Source organism: Bubalus kerabau, chromosome 14, assembly GCF_029407905.1.
Source record: "Bubalus kerabau isolate K-KA32 ecotype Philippines breed swamp buffalo chromosome 14, PCC_UOA_SB_1v2, whole genome shotgun sequence".
Classification (NCBI taxonomy): domain Eukaryota; kingdom Metazoa; phylum Chordata; class Mammalia; order Artiodactyla; family Bovidae; genus Bubalus; species Bubalus kerabau.
In genome coordinates, this window is record NC_073637.1 from 77,985,880 (window position 1) to 78,010,024 (window position 24,145).

Genomic DNA, 24,145 nt, shown 5'->3' on the forward strand with positions numbered 1-24,145 from the left:
TTCACAGCATCATCTTTCAGGATTTAAAATAGCTCAACTGGAATTCCATAAACTCCTCTAGCTTCATTGGTAGTGATGCTTCCTAAGGCCCACTTGACTTCACATTCCAGGATGTCTGGCTCTAGGTGAATGATCACACCATCGTGATTATATGGGTCATGAATATCTTTCTTGTACAGTTCTTCTGTGTATTCTTGCCACCTCTTCTTAATATCTACTGCTTCTGTTAGGTCCATACCATTTCTGTCCCTTATCGAGCCCATCTTTGCATGAAAGATTCCCTTGGTATCTCTAATTTTTTAAGAGATCTCTAGTCTTTCCCATTCTGCTGTTTTCCTCTATTTCTTTGCATTGATCACTGAGGAAGGCTTTCTTATCTCTCCTTGTTATTCTTTGGAACTCTGCATTCAAATGGGAATATCTTTCCTTTTCTCCTTTGCTTTTTGCTTCTCTTCTTTTCACAACTATTTATAAGGCCTCCTCAGACAGCCATTTTGCTTTTTTGCATTTCTTTCCCATGGGGATGGTTTTGATCCCTGTCCCCTGTACAATGTTGCAAACCTCCATCCATAGTTCATCAGGCACTCTGTCTATCAGATCTAGTCCCTTAAATCTATTTCTCACTTCCACTGTATAATGCAAGGGATTTGATATAGGTCATACCTGAATGGTCTAGTGGTTTTCCCTACTTTCTTCAATTTAAGTCTGAATTTGGCAATAAGGAGTTCATGATCTGAGCCACAGTCAGCTCCCTGTCTTGTTTTTGCTGACTGTATAGAGTTTCTCCATCTTTGGCTGCAAAGGCTATAATCAATCTGATTTCGGTGTTGACCATGTATAGAGTCTTAATAGTCTTAACTAAAAACTGATATTTCTTGTTTATGCTATTCTTGTGAAATCTTGTTATACAGGCATGGCAAATACACAACCTATATTCATTTTCTATACTCCAAAAATATTAAATTGCATAGAAAGTACCTTTTCTTAAAAAGAACATCTAGTCATATCACTGAGACTATGAGTTTTTAATTTTTGCTTTTGTTCTATTTTGGCTTCAAAAATACTTTTGAAGAGTTATTTTTACAACTCTTTTATTCATACCATAATTACTTTTATTTATGTCATCTTGAATAATTTTAGTAGTATGTATTTTTTACAAAATGAACCAGAAACATCTAGATTATTCTCAGGTTATATGAAATATTCTCTCACAAATTATAATTTATTTCCTTTACTCTGTATCATTTACTATATTCTCATTCCTAATCGTATTTTATCTTATTAAGATTATTGTATAGGGATAGTTGTTTAATGAAAAAATTCAAGGAGTTACACATATTTATTAGTTCCAGTTATCATATAACCTAATTAAAATGCCTGAAGAATTATGGTAGGAATTCAACCTTCCTTACTAATATCCATTTTCTTGGCAGATCCATAACATGGAGTACTGGGAACTGATCAAACACTCAGTATTTGAGTTTCACATGTTCTTCCATGCACTCACACACATCTGCACACACACGCACACATCCACACACACAAAGGCTTGCTTTCAAAAGAAGACATCATTACCTTGTCTCTTCCTCTTTGAAAAGTTTAGGCAGCCTGACTTTTTTCTGCAAGAATATTTTAGGATATTGCTTCATAAACACATTGTGCGCTGATAGAATATTGGTTCGGCTTAAAAGAGAGAGAGAGAAATTATTATAAGTGCCATAAGGCTTCTGAAAGAAAGATTTTAAACTCAATATATACAACTTAATTCTGTACTATTTAGTCTAAAAAAGCAAATGACAAAAATATGAAGCATAAACATTTTATGCTTAAAAATATCCACTATAAAAATTGTCTGTAGTGTGTTTCACTGAGAAATATTTTAAGAATAATAAATTTAGGGTAATGCTAATTGTCAAAAAATTATTTTTTTAGCTGAGTCTTCTTAAAATTTTATTTCTGTAATTTATTAAAGTGCTTATAAAATATACCACATAATTAAGATTCTCCCAAGATGATTCATATATAGTTTAGTATTGTATTAGTATTAGTTGCTCAGTCGTGTCCGACTCTTTGTGACCCCATGGACTGTAGCCCACCAGGCTCCTCTGTCCATGAAATTCTCCAGGCAAGAAAACTGGAGTGGGTTGCCATTCCCTTCTCCACATATATAGTTTACACACACATTATTCAAAGTATAGTTATCTGAATCTTTGCAATTATTTATGAAATCTCATGTGCTATTGTTTTAGGATCAGAATAAAGATGTTTTCAAGCAATATTTCAGCATTTCTGAAATCCAGATCACTGGACTCATCTCAGGTGTTTTTTAAAGGTAGATTTCTGATCCTTTTCCTGATGAAGCTAGATCTCCAAAGGTAGAGTCTGGGTAGTCTTCTTTATTTTAAATATCAAGCTCCAGGTGATTCCTACTTGTAATCAGGTTTCAATCCAGTGAAAATATTTTAATATGTGAATAACAAGATCTAATGAAATATAGCAAATTGTCAGTGTTAGGTACTGACATTTGTTTCTGAAAAGTCTGCTTCATTCAATTTTTAACTGACAACATCATGAAAATTTGGTCAGTTTTTTTGAATGTTGAGTGTTCATCTCGACAGCTTGTATCAATAATTATCAAAAATAATCATACTTAAAATTGAACATTGACAAACGTCTTAGTCAACATTTGCCTCATGACATTGAATATAAAAGTCTTCAAGATTTCCTTGTTTCATTGTCAATGTAAATAACAGCACCACACTTTAAAATATTTATAGCATCTTTTTTCTCTCGGCCTGAGTTCATAAAGTACCATGTTAATTCTTTACACAAAACAGAGTATGTACTTTAAGAATCCTATTTAATTTAACTTAACTGATTCAAATAATGCAATGTGTGATTTATATGACATTAGAAATTTTCATTCCTACTCAGACTCTGTAGAGATGCACGGACCAAGAATCTACTGTTTTTCTAAACTCCAATCACTGAAACCATTGGGAAATTTCCTAACATGTTTCTTTCTTTCTTTCTTTTCTTTTCTATCTGGAACACACATTTTGCAATCATCTGTTTTTTGGATCGTTATTTCTTATATGACAAACATTTTGCTAAGGTCTTTACATTAGTTTTCTCTAATTCTATATTTATATAACCTGAAAAGATTAAGTTCAGTTCAGTTCAGTCACTTAGTCCTGTCTGACTCTTTGTGACCCCATGAATTGCAGCATGCCAGGCCTCCCTGTCCATCACCAACTCCCAGAGTTCACCCAAACTCATGTGCATCGAGTCAGTGACGCCATCCAGCCATCTCATCCTCTGTCATCCCCTTCTCCTCCTGCCCCCAATCCCTCCCAGCATCAGGGTCTTTTCCAATGAGTCAGCTTTTCACATGAGGTGGCCAAAATATTGGAGTTTCAGCTTTAGCACCAATCCTTTCAATGAACACCCAGTACTGGTCTCTGTTAAGATGGACTGGTTGGATCTCCCTGCAGTCCAAGGAACTCTCAAGAGTCTTCTCCAACACCACAGTTCAAAAGCATCAATTCTTCGGTGCTCAGCTTTCTTCACAGTCCAACTCTCACATCCATACATGACTAATGGAAAAACCATAGACTTGACGAGACAGACCTTTGTTAGCAAAGTAATATCTCTGCTTTTGAATATGCAATCTAGGTTGGTCATAACTCCTTTTTCTTCCAAGGAGTAAGCGTCTTTTAATTTCATGGCTGCAATCACCATCTGCAGTGATTTTGGAGCCCCCCAAAATAAAGTCTGACACTGTTTCCACTGTTTCCCCATCTATTTCCCATGAAGTGATGGGACCAGATACCATGATCTTTGTTTTCTGAATGTTGAGCTTTAAGCCAACTTTTTCACTCTCCTCTTTCACTTTCATCAAGAGGCTTTTTAGTTCCTCTTCACTTTCTTCCATAAGGGTGATGTCATCTGCGTATCTGAGGTTATTGATATTTCTCCCAGCAATCTTGATTCCAGCTTGTGCTTCTTCCAGCCCAGAGTTTCTCATGATGTACTCTGCATAGAAGTCAAATAAGCAGGGTGACAATATACAGCCTTGACGTACTCCTTTTCCTATTTGGAACCAGTCTGCCGTTCCATGTCCAGTTCTAACTGTTGCTTCCTGCATCTAGTTTTCTCAACCTGGTTCAAGCTGAAAAGATTGGTATTCTTTAATTCCCACTTACACATAAACTACAAAAGTAATATTAATTTGCCTAACTCATTTAACTAGGAAATAGAGGGTAAAGGGTATATATGAAAATTAGATTGACGTCTAAATCCATTCTCTCAAACTTTTGGATATGCTACCCTACTAAATAATAAACATGTCAGTTCTTACTATGTGTCAAGGCATTATTCTAGGCAGTTTGCATGTATCCAATAATTTAATTCTTATACCATTTTATTAGCTAATACTCCTACTGTCATCTATGTTTTCTAGACTACAAAGCTGAGGCCCAAAGGAGTACAAAAGCATAATCTTTTTATTATTCTACATGGAGCCAGTGTTCCAAGACTTGTAACCTTATTCCAATTGGTAATCTAGATAAATCATCTTTGGAGTGGCTAAGAAATTTGTATCAAAGTGCTAAAACATTCACTTTTGTTCTTTTCTATGTATGGCTAAGATGTTTGCTTCATGTAACCCTTGAGAATTTTCAAAGTGTGGTGGCTGGTGTACATGTAACTGGTGTTTATAATTTGTGTCTCCAAAGTAATGTTCCCAAGAAGTGAAAGACGTGGAAAGGTTAAAATGGAAGAGTTAAATGCTAGAGTCAGTCTTCAGAATGAGGTCCTATATGCCAAATAATGCTCTGATGGATGTTCCATATCACAAAATGTAGACTACTCTTATTTTTGAGTTTCTTGTTGAAACAAAATCATACAATCCTATGTGTTTAGTCAGAATGCATTTTTGTTTAAAACCATGTGAAATTTGTACATGAATGCATGTGAATATGGATAAGAGAAGTAGATTTGAAGAAACATGAAATAAATATAATTAGAAAGCCAAGGACAAAGAAAGATTTAGAACTACAGTAGGGTTGGAGAGTAGATCATGGATCCAAATAACTACTTGACAATTTGAGCACTGTCCAGAAGATACTTATATTTTCCCATGGTGTGAGTAGACACTGCCTATGAATAAAATTGGTCATTTCATTGAAGTTAATCTGCAAGGAAATTCACCTACAAGGAAAAAACTCCAAATTCTTCAAGCAGATAAAGAAAAGATACATGAGAAAACCTATAGCTTTAAGAGATCAATCAAGATTGTGGAGTAAGAAGATGTGCAGCTTATCTCCCCACTCAAACACACCAAAAATAGATGTATATGAAACACATGAAAAGATGCTCAACATTGCTTATTATTAGAGAAATGCAAATCAAAAACCACAATGAGATATCACCTCACACCAGTCAGAGTGGCCATTATCAAAAAGTCTACAAACAATAAATCCTGGAGAGAGTGTGGAAAAGGGAAAGCTCTTGCATTGTTGGTGGGAATGTAAACTGATGCAGCCGCTATGGAAGATGGTATGGAGATTCCTTAAAAAACTAAGAATAAAACCACCATATGACCCAGCAATCCCACTCTTAGGCATGTACCCTGAGGAAACCAGGGTTGAAAAAGACACATATATCCTACTGTTAATTGCAGCACTATTTACAATAGCTAGAACATGGAAGCAACCTAGATGCAATCGATAGATGAATGGATAGAGAGGTTGTGGTACATATACACAATGGAATATTACTCAGCTATAAAAAGGAGTGCATTGGACTCAGTTCTGACGAGGTGGTTGAACTTATTATACAGAATGAAGTGAGTCAGATAGAGAAAGATAAATATCATACTCTAACGCACATATACAGAATCTAGAAAAATGGTTCCAAAGAATTTATTTACAGGGGAGCAATGGAGAAACAGATATAGAAAACAAACAGACTTATGGGCATGGGAGAGGGGAGAAGAGGATGAGATGTATGGAAAGAGTAATGGGGAAACTTACATTACCATATGTAAAATAGATGGCCGAAAGGAATTTGCTGTTATGTCTCAGGAAACTCAAACAGGGGCTCTGCATCAACCTAGAGGAGTGGGATGGGCAGGGAGATGGGAGGGAGGTTCAAAAGGGAGGGGGAATATGTATACCTGTGGCTGATTCATGTTGGGGTTTTATGGAAAACAGCAAAATTCTATAAAGCAATTATCCTTCAATTAAAAAAAAAAGAAACACACACAAAACATATGTATATGAAGAACAATCCTCACTGAAAATTAACTAGAAACTGGCAGAAGGAATCCTGTTCAACCAAGGCTGTAAGAAATATGCACACATAATCAGGTGGCAAGGGAAGGAAAATGATTAGGTCAGACTGTGCCCCAGGAAAGGACTCAGAGGAAAAGGGAGACAACAAGGGGGACACCCGATCTGGGTGTGGGGGTCTCAGCCCAGAGGTCCTACATGGGAAATAGGAGCCTCCTCGGCTCACTGGAGGACTGCTGAAGCTAAAAGGTGGGCTGCGGAAAACCGGGGCTCCATTCATGCAGAAAGCCAGCTGGCTAATTCTAACCCGAACCTAACCCTATGGTTATACCCTGGCATGTATCTCATCCCCAGTCAAGCAAACATGCATTCTTCCTCCCTCAATGACACAGAGTGGCACAGGACCTGGGGAGGCCATGAGTAGGGAAAGATGTGCATATGGGAGGCAGAGGCCACAGGGTACCGGGAAGAGTCTGGGTTGGGTGGCAGTGACCGCTGTTTGCACTTACGGAAGCAGTGCGTTAGAAGCAGCCCACATCTCTGACAGCAGCTCACGCCTTACCCACCAGTGTATACTGAGAGCTTGCATGGGCTCTCCTCTACTTGTGGGATAGCTCCATAACAGTGGGAGTGGAGGCTGGGGCCAGTGATTACCTGTGAGGGACAAAGTGGCCTTGAACTGAAGGCTACATCTAACTGCAACAAGGGAAGCAATTGCAAGTGTCTGCATAGTAGCACATCAGAGACATCTTGTAGCTCTGCTTGAGGCCAGCACAAGTCCCCCTTGCTTCACCATGACCTCCTCTGGGACAAGAGGTCTGGTGAAAGGGAGAGGGTAAAACAACACACTTGAAGGTAACAGAGCCATCTGTGGCCTGAACCACAAGGCTCCTGCTCCAGCAACTTGAGATCACATCACACTCCCATTGGTTGGTGATGGTGACTGAGAAGCAGGGAAATCCCACTTCATAACCCCCTGCACCTCCAGTGCCTCCATCCCCATCACATCCCCTACCAAAGTCAGAGCTGATAGAACACCCTGAAGAAAACCGCAACTTGCATCCACGTAAATCCAACTCCTTTACCAAAGGTACTGGGGACATGCAGTCTGTATAAGTGTGCCCCCATTTAATAGCAATCCTTCAAGACCACAAGAGGTAACTGTTTCCCATAAAATCACAGGGGCAGAGAAAGTTAAGAAAAATGAAAAGGCAGAGGAACTGACCTAATTTGAAAGAATAAGAGAAAACACTTGAAAAAATAAATGAAACAGACATAATTTACCAGAAAAGAATTCAAAGCATTGATATTAAAAATGGTCACTTAATTAAGGAAAAAAAATGGATATACTCAATCAGAATGTTAATATGGAACTAGAAAATATTAAAAAGGCCCAATTCACTAGCTGAAATAAAACACTAGAAGCAATGAATAGCAGACTAAGTTATACAGAAGAACACATAAGTGATCTATAAAGTAGAACAATGGAAATCATGCAATAAGAGTAGCAAAAAGAAAAATTATGAAAAAAAATGTAAGAGGTCCCTGTGATAACATTAAGCATACTGACATTTTCATAATAGTAGTTCCACAATAAGATGAGAGAGCGAGAGAAGGGGATTAGTAAAGTATTTGAAAAAATAATGGCTGAAATTTCCAAAACTTGAAGAAGGAAATAGATATCCAGATACCAGAAGTATAGAGGGTGGTGAACCCAAGATGAACCCAAGCAGACCAACACCAAGATACATCATAATTAAAGATCAGAGGGGAAATAAATAAAGTGGAGACCCCACTCCCAAAAAAAAAAAAATTAATGGAACCAAGAGTTCTTTTTAAGATAAACAAAATTGTTAAGATTTAACAAGGCTCTTCAAGAATAAAAGAGAAAGATCAAAATAAACAAGATAAGTAATAAAGAGGAGAAATCACAACCAATATAACAGATATGAAAATAATAAGAGAATATTATGAAAAGCTACATGCCAAAAAATTGGACAATCTGGAAAAATTTAACAAATTTCTAGAAGCATACCATCTTCCAAGACTAAATCAGGAAGAAATAAGCAATCTGAACAGATCAATCATTAGCTGTGAAACTGAATCTGTCATCGAAAAAGTTCCAGAAAACAAAAATATAGAACTGGACAGCTTCACAGCAGAACTTTACCAGACATATAAAGAAAAGCTAATGCCTGTCCCTCTCAAACTGTTCCAAAAAAAGAAAGAGAAGGGAACACTCCCCATTCTATGAGGCCACTATTACCCTGATACCAAAACTAGACAAAGATGCTCCCCCCTAAAATTATAGGGGGGAGCATTATCCCCCCCATTATCTCCAATGAATATGGATATAAAAACCCTCAACAAAATATTAGCAAACTGAATCTAATAATATATAAAAAGAATCATACACCATGATCAAGTTGGACTTACTCCAGGGATGCAAGGTTAGTTCAATATTCACAAATTAATCAATGTGATAGAGCACTCTGACAAACGAAGAATAAAACTCACGTGACCATAGCTGATGGTGTAGAAAAAGCATTCAACAAAATTCAATGTAGATTCATTATAAAAGCTCTCACTAAAATAGATATAGAGAGACCATATTTCAAAATAATAAAGGCCATTCAAAACAAATCTACAGGTAACATTATACTCAAAGGTGAAAAGCTAAAACCCTCTCTGATAAAATCAGGAGCAAGAAAAGGATGCTAACTATCATCACTTTTATTTGACATATTAATAGAATTGGAAGCTCTAACCACAACAATTAGATAAGAAAAAGAAACAAATGGGATCCAAATTGGAAAGGAAGAAGTTGAAATGCCCCCATTTTTCAGATATCATGATACTTTACATACAAAACCCTAAAGTCTCCACCCAAAAAATTATAGAACTAAAAAATATGAATTCAGAAAAGAAGCAGGATGCAAGTTTAAATAATTTACTTTTCTATAAACTAATAATAAACTATCAGAAAGATACAGTAAAAAAACCCCTATAAAATCTCATCAAAATATCTAGGAATAAACATAATTAAGGAGGTGAAAGAACTGTACTCTAAAAATTATAAAACATGATAAAGGAAATTGAAGATAATCAAAGACTTGTAAATATGTCCCATTCTCTTACAGTAGAAGAATTAACATTGCTAAAATGGCCACACTACCCAAGCCAGTTCAGTCGCTCAGTCGTGTCTGACTCTTTGCGACCCCACGGACTGCAACGCGCCAGGCCTCCCTGTCCATCACCAACTCCTGGAGTTTACTCAAACTCATGTCCATTGAGTCAGTGATGCCATCCAACCATCTCTTTTTTTTATAGTTCTTCTGTGTATTCTATGTATATTACCCAAAGTAGTCCACAAATTTAATGCAACACCTATTAAAATACCCATGACATTTTTCACAGAACTAGAATAATTCTAAAATTCATATGAAGCCATAAAACCCCCAATAGCCAAAGCAATCTTAAAACAAGCAAACAAAAAAAGTTGGGATTATCACCCTCCCAGACTTCTGACCATCCTACAAATCCACAGTAATCAAAATAGCATGATACAGGCACAGAAAACAGACATCGAGATTCATGGAACAGAACCAAGAGACCAGAAATAAACCCAAACACCTCTGACCAATTAATCTTCACCAAATGAGGCAAGAATATGCAATAGAGAAAAAACAGCCTCTTCAAAAAGTGACACTGCAAAACCTAGACGGCCACATGTGAAAAAAATGAAATTAGAACATTTCCTTAAACCACACACACAAATAGACTCAAATGGATTAAATGACTAAATGTAGGACTTTAAACCATAAAACTTCGCAAGACAGTATAGGCAGAATACTGTAAATCATAGCAATAGTTTTTGGGTCTCTCTCCTAGGAAGAGATGGCAAGAATACACAGAAGAACTATACCAAAAAGATCTTCACAACCCAGATAATTACGATGGTGTGATCACTCATCTAGAGCCAGACATCCTGGAATGTGAAGTCAAGTGGGCCTTAGGAAGCATCACTACAAACAAAGTTAGTAAAGGTGATGGAATTCCAGCTGAGCTATTTCAAATCCTAAAAGATGATGCTGTGAAATTGCTGTACTCAGTACGTCAGCATATGTGGAAAACTCAGCAGTGGCCACAGAACTGGAAAAGGTCACTTTTCATTCCAATCCTGAAGAAAGGCAATGCCAAAGAATGTTCAAACTACCACACAATTGCACTCATCTCACACGCTAGTAAAGTAATGCTCAAAATTCTCCAAGCCAGGCTTCAGCAATATGTGAACCATGAACTTCCTGATGTTCAAGCTGGTTTTAGAAAAGGCAGAGGAACCAGAGATCAAATTGCCAACATCTGCTGGATCATGGAAAAAGCAAGAGAGTTCCAGAAAAACATCTATTCCTGCTTTATAGTCATGCCAAAGCCTTTGACTGTGTGGATCACCACAAACTGTGGAAAATTCTTCAAGAGATGGGAATACCAGACCACCTGACCTGCCTTTGAGAAATTTGTATGCAGGTCAGGAAGCAACAGTTAGAACTGGACATGGAACAACAGACTGGTTCCAAATAGGAAAAGGAGTATGTCAAGGCTGCATATTGTAACCCTGCTTATTTAACTTCTATGCAGAGTACATCTTGAGAAACGCTGGACTGGAAGAAGCACAAGCTGGAATCAAGATTGCTGGGAGAAATATCAATAACCTCAGATATGAAGACGACACCACCCTTATGGCAGAAAGTGAAAAAGAACTAAAGAACCTGTTGATGAAAGTGAAAGAGGAAAGTGAAAATGTTGGCTTAAAGCTCAACATTCAGAACACTAAGGTCATGGCATCTGGTCCCATCCCTTCATGGCAAATAGATGGGGAAACAGTGGAAACAGTGTCAGACTTTATTTTGGGGGGCTCTAAAATCACTGCAGATGGTAACTGCAGCCACGAAATTAAAAGACACTTACTCCTTGGAAGGAAAGTTATGACCAACCTAGATAGCATATTAAAAAGCAGAGACATTACTTTGCCAACAAAGGTCCGTCTAGTCAAAGCTATGGTTTTTCCGGTAGTCATGTATTGCTGTGAGAGTTGGACTGTGAAGAAAGCTGAGCGACAAAGAATTGATGCTTTTGAACTGTGGTGTTGGAGAAGACTCTTGAGAGTCCCTTGGACTGAAAGGAGATCCAGCCAGTCCATCCTAAAGGAGATCAGTCCTGGGTGTTCATGGGAAGGACTGATGCTAAAGCTGAAGCTCGAATACTTTGGCCACCTGATGCAAAGAACTGACTCATTTGAAAGGACCCTGATCCTGGGAAAGATTGATGGTGGGAAGAGAAGAGGATGACAAAGGATAAGATGGTTGCATGGCATCACTGACTCAGTGGACATGTTTTAGTAATCTCCAGGAGTTGGTGATGGACGGGGAGGCCTGGCATGCTGCAGTCCATGGGGTCACAAAGAGTCAGACAGGACTGAGCAACTGAACTCAATTGAACTCCTAAGCTGACAGAAATAAAAGCAAAAATAAACGAATGGGACCTAATTAAGTTTAAAATCCTTTGCAAAGCAAAAGATACTGTCAACAATACAAAAAGACAGCAAACAGAATTGGAGAATCTATTTACAAATGACATGAGCAACCCGGGTATAAAATCCAAAATATGTAAACAGCTTGTCAGATTCAGTATCAAGAAACAAACAACCCAACTGATAATGGGCAATAGTCCTGAATAGTTCTTTTTCCACAGAAGAGGTTCAGATGGCTAACAGACATATGAAAATGTGATAAAAATCTAATTTCTAGAGATATACAAATTCAAGCCACAATGAGGTATCACCTTGCACCTGTTGAAATGGCTGTTATAAAAAAAATAAAAATAAAAAAATAAATGTTACTGAGAATATGGGGAAAGGAGAACACTTGTACACTGGTGGTGGGAAAATAAATTGGTAAGACAACTATGTAAAACACTATAGAATTTCCTCAAAAAGTTAGAACTGTAACTAAAATATTATCCAGCAATTCCACTGCTGGGAATAAATCTGGAAAAAAATGTAAGCACTAATTTGGAAAGATACATGCCTCCCAAAATTTATAGCACTATTTACAATAAATAAGATATGGAAGCAACCCAAGTGTCCATCAATAAATGAGTGGATAAAAAAGATATGGTATATATAGAGAGAGGAGCTCGAGCCCTACTGGCAACTGTGCATGCAAAGGATTCAGGTTGCAAAGTCCTTATGAGAATCTAATACCTGATGATCTGATTCCATATTATGGTGAATTGTACAATTATTTCATTATATATCACAATGTAATAATAATAGAAATAAAGCCTACAATAAATGTAACGTGGTTGAATCATCCTGAAACCACCACCCTACCATCTGCCAAAAAATTGTCTTCTGTGAAACCAGTCCCTGGTGCCAAAAAGGTTGGGGACTGCTGCTCTAACTGGCACCAAACACCATATAAACGCTGTAGGAATTCTTAATCCCTTCTGCAGGATGGCTTAAGCCCAAGATTTTGTGACCCTGTGGACTGTAGCCTACTAGGCTCTTCCATCCATTTTCCAGGCGAGAATACTGGAGTGGGTTGGCATTTCCTTCTCCAGGAGATCTTCCCGACCCAGGGATTGAACCCGGGCCTCCCACATTGTAGGCAGACGCTTTACCATCTGAGCCACTGGGGAAGTCATATATATATATAAGAATATTACTCATCAGAAGCCTCTTGAGAGTCCCTTGGACAGCAAGGTAATTAGACCTGTCAATCCTAGAGGAAATCAATCCTGAATATTCATTGGAAGGACTGATGCTGAAGCTGGAAATCCAATACCTTTGCCACCTGATGCAAAATGCAGATTCATTGAAAAAGACTCTGATGCTGGGAAAGATTGAGGGCAAGAGGAGAAGGGGGTGACAGAGGATGAGATGGTTGGAAGGCATCACTGATTCAATGGACATGAGTTTGAACAAACTCCAGGAGATAGTATACGGACAGGGAAGCCTGGCATGTCGCTGTCCATGGAGTGGGGGCGGGGTTGGGGGGTGGGGAGTGGGGAAGCACAAAGAATCTGACACAACTGAACAACAACAAACATGAAAACAAAATTCTGCCTTTTGCAGCAATGTAGATGGACCTAGAAAATATTATGCTTAGTGAAATGTCAGACAAATACTGTGTATTTTGCACAGTATTTGTGGAATCTAAAAAATAAAAAGAATGTATTCAGCACAACAGATTCAGAGATATATTTTTTTTTTAAATCTTGGTTATCAGTAAGAAGAAAGAAGCAAGGAGGGACAAGATAGGGGTATGGAATTAAGAGATACAAACTCTTACATAAAGTAGATTAGCCACAAAGATATATTATATAGCAAGGGAGTTATAACCGTTGTTTTGTAATAACTTTTAATGGAATATAGTCTGCAAAAATACCGAACCACTATGCAGTATACCTGAAAGTAATTCTTGCCTGGAAAATTCCATGGAGAGAGGAGCCTGGTGGGCTTTAGTTCATGGGGTCACAAAGAGTCAGGCATGACTGAGCTCACACACCCACATACAATATAAAATTATTATAAATCAATTATATTTCAGTAAAAATAAACAAACCAATAGCTTTACACACAAGAAATATAAACCATGTCCAAGATGCTACATATTCAAGGATCATAAAATTAAATGCTTACCCTGGCCAAGCAGGTTTCAAAAGGTGAGGACTGTGGTGAACAGGAGAGATTATGCCCGTAAAATGGGAGCCATGACCCCTCTCTTAAATCCACTTTTGTCATGTAATAAGGGAAGTTCAAAGTGGTTAGATATTGCAGGGTATTTTTAAGAAGCCAGAAATCTGAACACATATGTGAAAATTTGTGATGTTTGAATATTAGCAACTGCTGTAGACTGAATTATGACCCCTTCAAAATTTATTTTGAAGCCCTGGTTCCCTGTTTCATCTGTATTTGGAGATAGAAATTTTAGGAGATATTAAGGCTAAACTATATTGTACAAATAGATATCTAATCAATTCAAAACGATTGATGACCATAAAAGCAGAGGAATAAGAAGGATCTCTCTCTCTCTACATGCAAGCACCAAAGACAGGCCAAGGGAGGACATGGAGAGCAGGCACCTCTGTGCAAGTTAGGAAGAGCACCTCCACCAGAAACTGAATCAACTCGCATCTTGGACTCGGACTGCCTGGCCTCCAGAATTGTGAGAGTTTCTGACGTTTAAAACAGTTAATAGTATTATGCTGAAGAAAGTAGGAAAAACCGCTAGGCCATTCAGGTATGACCTAAATCAAATCCCTTATACTATACAGTGGAGGTGACAAATAGATTCAAGGAATTACATCTGCTAGACAGAATGCCTAAAGAACTATGGATGGAGGTTTGTAACATTGTACAGGAGGCAGTGACCAAAATCATTCCAAAGAAAAAGAAATTCAAGACTGCAGAATGGTTGTCTGAGAAGACTTTTACAAATATTAACAGCTTGAGGACTTAAACAAGTGAAAGGCAAGGGAGAAAGGAAAAGACATGAATTGAGTGAAGAGTTCCAGAGAAGAGCAAGGAGAGATATGAAAGTTTTCTCAAGTGAACAATGCAAAGAAATAAATAGAGGAAAACAATAGAATGGGAAAACACTAGAGATCGCTTCAAGAAAATTAGAGCTATCAAAGGGAAATTTCATGCAAAGATGGGAAAGATAAAACACATAAACAGTAAAGATCTAACAGACACAGAAGAGATTAAGAAGAGGTAGCAAGAATAAACAGAAGAACTATATAGAAAAGGTTTCAATCACTCAGATAAGCATGATGGTGTGGTCACTCACTAGAGTCAGACATTCTGGAGTGTCAAGTGGGCCTTAGGAAGAATTGCTATGAACAAAGCTAGAGGAGGAAATGAAATTCCAGCTGAGCTATTTAAAATCCTGAAAGATGATGCTGTGAAAGTGCTGGACTCAATATGTTAGCAATTTTGGAAAACTCAGCAGTGGCCACAGAACTGGAAAAGTTCAGTTTTCATTCCAGTCCCAAATAAGGGCAATGCCAAAGAATGTTCAAACTACCATACAACTGTGCTCCTTTCACATCCTAGCAAGTTTATGCTCAAAATTGTTCAAGCGAGGCTTCAGCATTATGTGAACTGAGAACTTCCAGATATACAAACTGGGTTCCAAAGATGAAGATGAAGCAGAGATCAAATTGCCAACATTCACTGGATCATGGAGAAGGCAATAGAATTTCAGAAAAATAACTACTTCTGCTTCATTGAGAACACTAAAGCCTTTGACTCTGCAGATCACAACAAACTGTGGGAAATTCTTAAAGAGTTGGGAGTACCTTACCTGCCCCCTGAGAAATCTGTATGTGGGTCAAAAAGCAACATTTAGAACCAGGCATGGAACAGGTGGCTGATTCAAAATTGGGAAAGAAATGCCACAACACTGTATGTTGTCACCCTGCTTGTTTAACTTCTATGCAGAGTACATCACGTGAAACGCTGGGCTGGATGAAGCACAAACTGGAATCAGAATTTCTGGGAGAAAGATCAACAACCTCAGATATGTAGATGATACCATTTTAATGGGAGAATGTGACTTTGCTAAAATGTCCATATAGGCAGAGCTATGGTTTTTCCAGAAGTCATGTACAGATGTCAGAGTTGGATCATAAGGAAAGCTGAGCACCAAAGAATTAATGCTTTAGAATTATGGTGCTGGACAAGACTCAAGAGAGTCCCTTGGACTGAAAGAAGATCAAGTCAATCAATCCTAAAGTAAATCAACACTGAATATTCATTGGAAGGACTGATGCTAAAGCTGATGCTCCATTACTTCAGCCACCTGATGGGAATAACCAACTCACTGGAAAAGATCCTGGTTCTGGGAAGGATTGCAGGCAAAAAAAGAAGATGGGAGCAGAGGATGGGGTCGTTAGACAGCATCATCAACTGGATGGACATAAACTTTAGGAAACTCCAGGAGATAGTGGAGGACAGAGGAGCCTGGTGTGCTTCATCCATGGGGTTGCAAAGCGTTGGACATGACATCCCAACTGAACAACAACAAAAAGAAGTACTATGTTATGGTAGCCCAAGCAGACTAAGATAGTAATTTACTTTCAAATTTGTCTAAATTTCTGTGTGTGGATCAATTAAAATAATTTTGGGGGTGATATCTATCTGAGGTCAGAGAGAAGAGCACCAACTGAGTAATGGCTTTGGGAGGGTTCCTTGATTGTGTAACATTAAGAATCTGCTCAGTCGTGTCCGACTCTGCAATGCCCTGTCTGTCCATCGAATTCTCCAGGCAAGAATACTGGAGTGGGTTGCCATTCCCTTCTCCAGGGGAACATCTTGACTCGGGAATTGAATCTGACTCAGGGCAGATTCTTTACCTCCTGAGCTACCAGGGGAGTCCGTGAAGAATCCTAGTCTTGTGGTTAAGATAACCTACTTGTATACTAATTTTTTGGAGAAGGCGATGGCACCCCACTCCAGTACTCTTGCCTGGAAAATCCCATGGATGGAGGAGCCTGGTAGGCTGCAGTCCATGGGGTCGCTAAGAGTTGGACACGACTGAGCGACTTCACTTTCACTTTTCACTTTCATGCATTGGAGAAGGAAATGGCAAGCCACTCCAGTGTTCTTGCCTGGAGAATCCCAGGGATGGGGGAGCCTGGTAGGCTACCGTCTATAGGGTCACACAGAGTCAGACATGACTGAAGTGACTTAGCATAGCATAGCATACTAATTTTTATACTTTATGTAAAATAGCCAGTCATTTAAACTTTATATGCCTCATTTCTTTATCCTTAAAGCAAGAGATTAGTAATAACAGCATCTCTATGTATAATATCTAATATCATATATTTATCTCAAAGACTTCTCTACACTACACTAAACCATACCTTCTCTTCTTAGGCACAGAAGGGGACATTTCCTAACCTTTCTTGTAGATTCTGGCTGAGTTCTAGCCAATGGAATATGGAAGATGAGGTGTGAAGGATGTGTACCACTTCAGACTGGGATCATCAAAATCTTTCCCCAACTTCACAAAAAAAAAAATCCTTTCCATGAGAGATCCTCTACCTTTTTTTCCTTTCAGCATGAAGCAAATTATTAGGGATAACTTGGAAGATACACAGAAAAAAAATCAGAGAGCAAAAGATTGGAGAAAGCCTGAGTCCCTAAACCAGAAAAACAGCCTTCCAATCAAAAACAGCATTATAGGGTTTGATGTGAAAAAGAAATAGATTCTATTATGTTGAGTCCTGAAAGGCGGTGTCAAAGAGTGTACAAACCATTGCACAATTGCACTCATTTCACATGCTAGCAAGTAATGCTCAAAATTCTCCGCTAGGCTTTAGCAGTGCATGAACCAAGAACTTCCAGGTGTACAAGGAAAGGCAGAGGAACTAGAGATCAAATTGACAATATCCACTGGATCACAGAAAAGGCAAGAGAATTCCAGAAAAACATCTACTTCTGCTTTATTGACTATGCCAAAGTTTTCAACTATGTGGATCACAACAAACTGCGGAAAATTCTTAAAGAGATGGGAATACCAGACCACTTTATCTGACTCCTGTGAAACCTGTATGCAGGTCAAGAAGCAACAATTAAAACCAGACATGGGACAATGGGCTGGTTCAAAAATGGGAAAGGAGTATATTAAGGGTGTATATTGTCACCCTGCTTATTTAACTTAAATGCAAAGCACATCATGCAAAATTCTGGGCTGAATGAAGCACAAGCTGGAATCAACATTGCCTGGAGAAATATCAATAACCCCAGATATGCAGATGACACCAACCCTATGGCAGAGAGCAAAGAAGAACTGAAGAGCCTCTTGATGAAGGTGAAAGAGGAGAGTGAAAAAGCTGGCTTGAAACTCAACAATCAAAAAACTAAGATCATTGCGTTTGGTCCCATCACTTCATAGCAAATAGATGGGAAACAATGACACACATCATTTTCTTGGGCTCCAAAATCACTGCAGATGGTGACTGCAGCCATGAAATTAAAAGACACTTGCTCCTTGGAAGAAAATCTATGACCAACCTAGACATCATATTAAAAAGTAGGGACAATACTTTGCTGACAAAGGTCTAGTCAAAGCTATGATTTTTTCCAGTAGTCATGTGTGGATGTGAGTCGGACCCTAAATAAGGTTGAGTGCCAAAGAACTGATGCTTTTGAACTGCAGTGTTGAAGATTCTTCAAAGTCCCTTGAACTGCAAGGAGATCAAAAAAAGTCCATCCTAAAGGAAATCAGTCCTGAATATTCATTGGAAGGACTGATGCTGAAACTGAAGCTCCAATACTTTGGCCACCTGATGTGAAAAACTAACTCATTGAAAAAGACCCCGATGCTGGGAAAGATTGCGGGCAGGAGGAGAAGGAGACGACAGAGGATGAAATGGTTGGATGGCATCACCAACTCAATGGACATGAGTTTGAGGAAGCTCTGGGAGTTGGTGATGGACAGGGAAGCCTGGCAAGCTGCAGTCCATGGGGTCACAAAGAGCTGGACACGACTGAGCGACTGAACAACAACAAATAGCAGCTGGGAAAATCCTAACTAGCACACTATGTCTTCTGCATCCCATTCAGTTCTGCTCACAAGTCTCAGGGGATAATAAGCTTTTTCATAAAATGTTTACTTATCAATTATATTTATGTGACTGCCCTAAAGCAATTTACAGTTTTATTACAAATTAATTTAAAAAGTCATAAAATCTGACTCTATTCAACCACTTTTGGATTTTTTTGTTGAATGTGTCTTACAAATGTTGTAGCATCTATACACTTATTTGATGAAAATTGAAAGAAATATGAATGTTATCTTTGCACATTAGGAGATACAATATTTATAAAATGTTTATGACATATGTGCAGAGAAGGCAATGGCACCCCACTCCAGTACTCTTGCCTGGAAAATCCCATGGACAGAGGAGCCTGGTAGGCTGCAGTCCATGGGGTCGCTAAGAGTTGGAGAGACTGAGCGACTTCACTTTTACTTTTCACTTTCATGCATTGGAGAAGGAAATGGCAACCCACTCCAGTGTTCTCGCCTGGAAAATCCCAGGGACGGTGGAGCCTGATGGGCTGCCGTCATGGGGTCGCACAGAGTCAGACAAGACTGAAGCAACTTAGCAGCAGTAGCAGCATGACATATGTGTATATTTATATATCATAATTTACTATGTAAACAGATATATTATAATCTATTAATTTATGTTATACTGTATAGATTCTTTTCTTACAATATTAAGTTGAAGAAAAAAATACTCTGTTGTAAGCTTAATGTATTTAACACGTCCTAGACTTAAATGAAAAGTTAGATTAATCATCAGTCTTCAGAGAATACCACTACAAAGTGTTATTTTAAAGTGCATTAGCCAATGACATCATGGCTTTAAAACTATATTTTTTTCAAAGGAGTTCCACATGCTATTGCAGTTAATCATAAAAGGTTAATTCCAAGATTTTTATTTTATAGAATTCCTGGAGAAAACTTAAAAGATCTGTTTGGACAAAGTTTTTTGACAAAGTTAAACTGAAAAAATATGATTTGAAGACGGAATCTAAACCTTTTAGAGAGATGTTGCTGCTGCTAAGTCACTTCAGTCGTGTCCAACTCTGTGCGACCCCATAGATGGCAGCCCACCAGGCTCCCCCGTCCCTGGGATTCTCCAGACAAGGACACTGGAGTGGGTTGCCATTTCCTTCTCCAATGCATGAAAGTGAAAAGTGAAAGTGAAGTCGCTCAGTCGTGTCCAACTCTTAGCGACCCCATGGACTGCAGCCTATCAGCCTCCTCCGTCCATGGGATTCTCCAGGCAAGAGTACTGGAGTGGGGTGCCATTGCCTTTAAAGAGATGTTAATCTGTCATAAAATTTTACTTCCCATAAAATAACTGAAAATCTCCTTAGTTTGAGAAAAATATCTAAATTGTATATAAAACTGAAGTTTTGTGGGAGAAGACTTAAGATGGTGGTTTAAAAAAACCCTTAATTCACTTCCTTCCATGGACGCAGAAAATCACATCCCATTCACGCAGATCCATAATCAGGAAGGATTACAAGGTACAGTCATTTTCTCATTACTAGTAATGAAAATCCAGTGGGAGACATTTTTGTGATCACAGGCTACCTTGCTAATACCAGTACTAGTAGAAACCATTTTGGAAATCTCCATCTAAGATATTAGTGACTCTCGGCATGCTCTGTTGCAAGTCTCTCAGCTCCGGGAGGTATTCTAATTGGTCCCTACCTCTTTAACAGATGATTCAAGCTTAGTAAGTGGGAGGGGAGAATAAGATGATGGAGGAGCAGGTGGACATGGAGTACATCTCTGTCCATAGATACATCAAGAATACTCCTTCAGACAGAGAAGTGCATGCAGCACACCAGCTGAGAGCCGACAGGAGTACCTGACCAGTGGAAAAGAATATGTAGAACCACACAAAACTTGGTAGGATGAAGGAACTAGGGGGAAAAACAGGAGTGTTAGTAGGACTGGACCTGCCCTCGGTAGGTGGGGGAACTGAAGCAGGGGTCTGATCTCCACATCGGGGCAATTGTCGCAGTCAGAGAAACATTTGAGGCTGAGAGTGAAACAGCTGATCTGTGGCAGCCTAAATGGAATGAGAATCAGACAGTCCTTGCTGCAGCCAAACATACCCCCGACAGAGACACAGGTCCCCTAGAAGGTGCAGCGGCTGCAAGCCGGCTTTTAGGGATTGTGCAGCAATCCCAGAGTGAGGGCTGCTGTTGACTGTGGAGAGAGAGATCGAGGGGATGTGAGGAAGGAGATTGTGGTGGGAAATGCCTATGGAGGAAAGCCAGGCAGCCATGGAAGCAAGGCGATACTGCTGAGTCATGCATAGGGGGTGGTGCCATCACCATAGCCTGTCTCTTCCCACAGCCAGCATCCGCAGCTGAACAATAAAGAGGCTGGCCCGTCAAATGCCTGATGCACTGAGCTTCCCTGGTGGCGCAGAGGTTAAAGCATCTGCCTGCAATGTGGGACACCTGGGTTCGTTCCCCGGGTCGGGAAGATACCCTGGAGAAGGAAGTGGCAACCCACTCCAGTATTCTTGCCTGGAGAATCCCATGGATGGAGGAGCTTGGTGGGCTACAGTCCACGGGTCGCAAAGAGTCGGACATGACTGAGCGACTTCACTTTCACTTTCACTTTTCACTGAACTACAGAGTAGAACCCCACCCAGGGTGCCCCTTTAAGTGCCTGATGCACCAATCTACAGAGTAGAGCCCCAGCTAGGGGGACCCCTCTATGTGCCTGACGCCCTGAACAGAGAAGTACCTCAGGCGAGGGAGCCCTCTAAGTGCCTGAACGGGCAGAGCTATGGAGAAAGACCGCCCCAAAAGGCCTTCTGATTGTCAGCTACAAGAGGTTCAAAAAAAGGCGCTGGTAGGGCCATAACTCAGAGAAGGCAATGGCACCCCACTCCAGTACTCTTGCCTCGAAAATCCCATGGACGGAGGAGCCTGGTGGGCTGCAGTCCATGTGGTGGCGAAGAGTACACGACTAAGCAACTTCATTTTCACTTTTCAGTTTCATGCATTGGAGAAGGCAATGGCAGCCCACTCCAGTGTTCTCGCCTGGAGAATCCCAGGGACGGGAGAGCCTGGGGCTGCGGTCTATGGGGTCGCACAGAGTCAGACACAACTGAAGCGACTTAGCAGCAGCAGCAGGGCCATAACTCCTGCAGCGGAGATAGTCCGTGTCCCTGCACACTTGGCACCTCCAAGGTCCCCGCAACCCCAGCATCTGCACCACCCTCAAGCATCACTGGGGCAGAGCTGCCACTGGCAAAAACGTCTTGCATCTGTGCATGTGGAGTCGCTTTGGTTGTGTCCAATTCTTCGTGATCCTGTGGACCGTGGTCTGCCAGGCTTCTCTGTCAGGGGGGGTTCTTCAGGCAAGAACACTGGAGTGTATTGGCCAATACTGGCTGCCATATCTTTGTAGAGCACTATATTTCTTGCTACCCTAGCTGCCAACTCCCCTGGTGCTTCCAGAACCCCTGTGACCCAAGCAGCTGCATCACCTCCACACCTGGCCCTCACTGGGACAAACCCAAGTCCTCCAGGGCAGCCGCAGGAGCAAACCCCAGTGAAAGACCCATATAAAGAAATAAAATAAAATAAAAGGTGGAAATAAAACCACAGTTGAAACCCAGGGGTAGTGTAGCTAAGGAAAAGACCCAAAACCTTCCCACCAGCTGTACAAGCTGCAGATTAAATCCACATGATCAACTAGGCAGGCTCTGTCTATGGAATATATAAAAGGAAATTGAGAGCCCCCACAGAAGAAAACGCACTAGTTGTAATAGCTGTGGACATTGGAGGCAAGAACAAACAGGAGTAGGATCAGATTAGAATCTGAGCTACTCTCACAGCAGGTCCAGAGAGCAGCAGTGTTGGAGGGCATCCTCGGCAGGCGAGGGGGACTGTGACTCCCAGAGAGGGAAAGGGCTGACAGCAGTGACTCAAGAAAAACGTTTATTATTCTTACATTTTGACTTGTTCTGTAGTTTCTTTTGGATTTTTTTTCTTCCTTTTTTCCCCCCTGTCGTAGTTGTTGATTTTATTAGCACCATGAAATCTAATTAAGCTTTTGAATTTTTTTTTTAATCACATCTTTTATTGTTGTTACAAACCCCTGCCTCTACATTGGGCTTTAGAAGTTCTGTGGAATTTTCCTTTTTTTCCTTTTCCCTTTTTTTAATTTTAATTTTTAAACCTATTACTACTATTTCTACATTTATTCCTTTGTTTGCTTTTCCAACTGTTCTTTTTTCCCTTGCAGTTAATCTTTAATGTGTATAAATCTTTATCTACCTCTATTTAACTTTGCCTATCAATTCTTTCTTTCCTTTCCTCTCAAAATATTTGTTAGTTTTGTTTTCATTGGTTTATTTCCCAGTTGGCACCATGCTTTAGTTTTGTTTTCCAGTTTGTGCTTTAGTGAGTTTTGTTCTTAACTGGTAAACATGATTTTTGGTATCCTTTGTTTGCTGAGTCAATCTATTGTACTTTATTTTTGTTGGACTGTTTTGATTTTGCTTGTGGGTGTATATGTATATGTGTATAATCCATTATTTTAATTATTATTTGCCTGATTTTGTTATTGCCGTTTGTCTGGGGTTCATCTTTGGCTTCTCATTTTTTGGTATTTGTTTTAATTTCACTTAGTGCCATAACAAACCACTTGTGGAATCTTCGTTCCTGACCAGAGATCAAGCCCTGAGCCTTTGGAGTGGGAGCACTGACTCTAAGACCTTAGACTACCAGAGAACTAACCCTAAGGAGTATCAAATAGTGAGAACTCACACAAGCAAAACCACTTGAATACAAGACCCAGCATCACCCACCCACCAGTAGCACCCCGTGCAGGACACCTCATCCAAACAACAAACAAAACGAAAATACAAACCCAATCATCAGCAGACAGGATTACCACCTCACTCAGCCTCGTGCATCAGAGAAAAAAATAGATTAGTAAGTGATGAAGGACCACTTCACCTGTGGTCCACGCATTCTTCAATCTGATGTCTTGAATTAGTTTTGGGTCAAGTGGGTTTGAGTGAGGCTGTGTGTGTGGCTTTTAAGAAGAGAAGTTTTACTAATACAGTGTTTGAGATTTAAAAATAAAATAAGATTAAAAAAAAATAAGAGTAGTTTTACTATTCCCTATTGATCCTCAAGACCAGATGTTTGGGGGGACTTGTCTCTTCTGTGCAGAATCTAATGGTAAGGGATGTGATTTTTGATTGGCGAAGTTGTATCTTTGTTTCTT

The 24,145-nt window shown here is 39.6% G+C and overlaps 1 protein-coding gene across 1 annotated transcript in view; it reads right to left on the reverse strand.

The window, feature by feature from the left end:
- CNBD1 (cyclic nucleotide binding domain containing 1) overlaps positions 1-24,145 on the reverse strand; it is a 429,553-nt gene that overhangs the window by 370,299 nt on the left and 35,109 nt on the right. Inside the window, exon 3 of the mRNA XM_055546399.1 lies at positions 1,576-1,683. Coding sequence (XP_055402374.1) covers positions 1,576-1,683 — 108 coding nt within the window. The remainder of the gene's footprint in view (positions 1-1,575; positions 1,684-24,145) is intronic.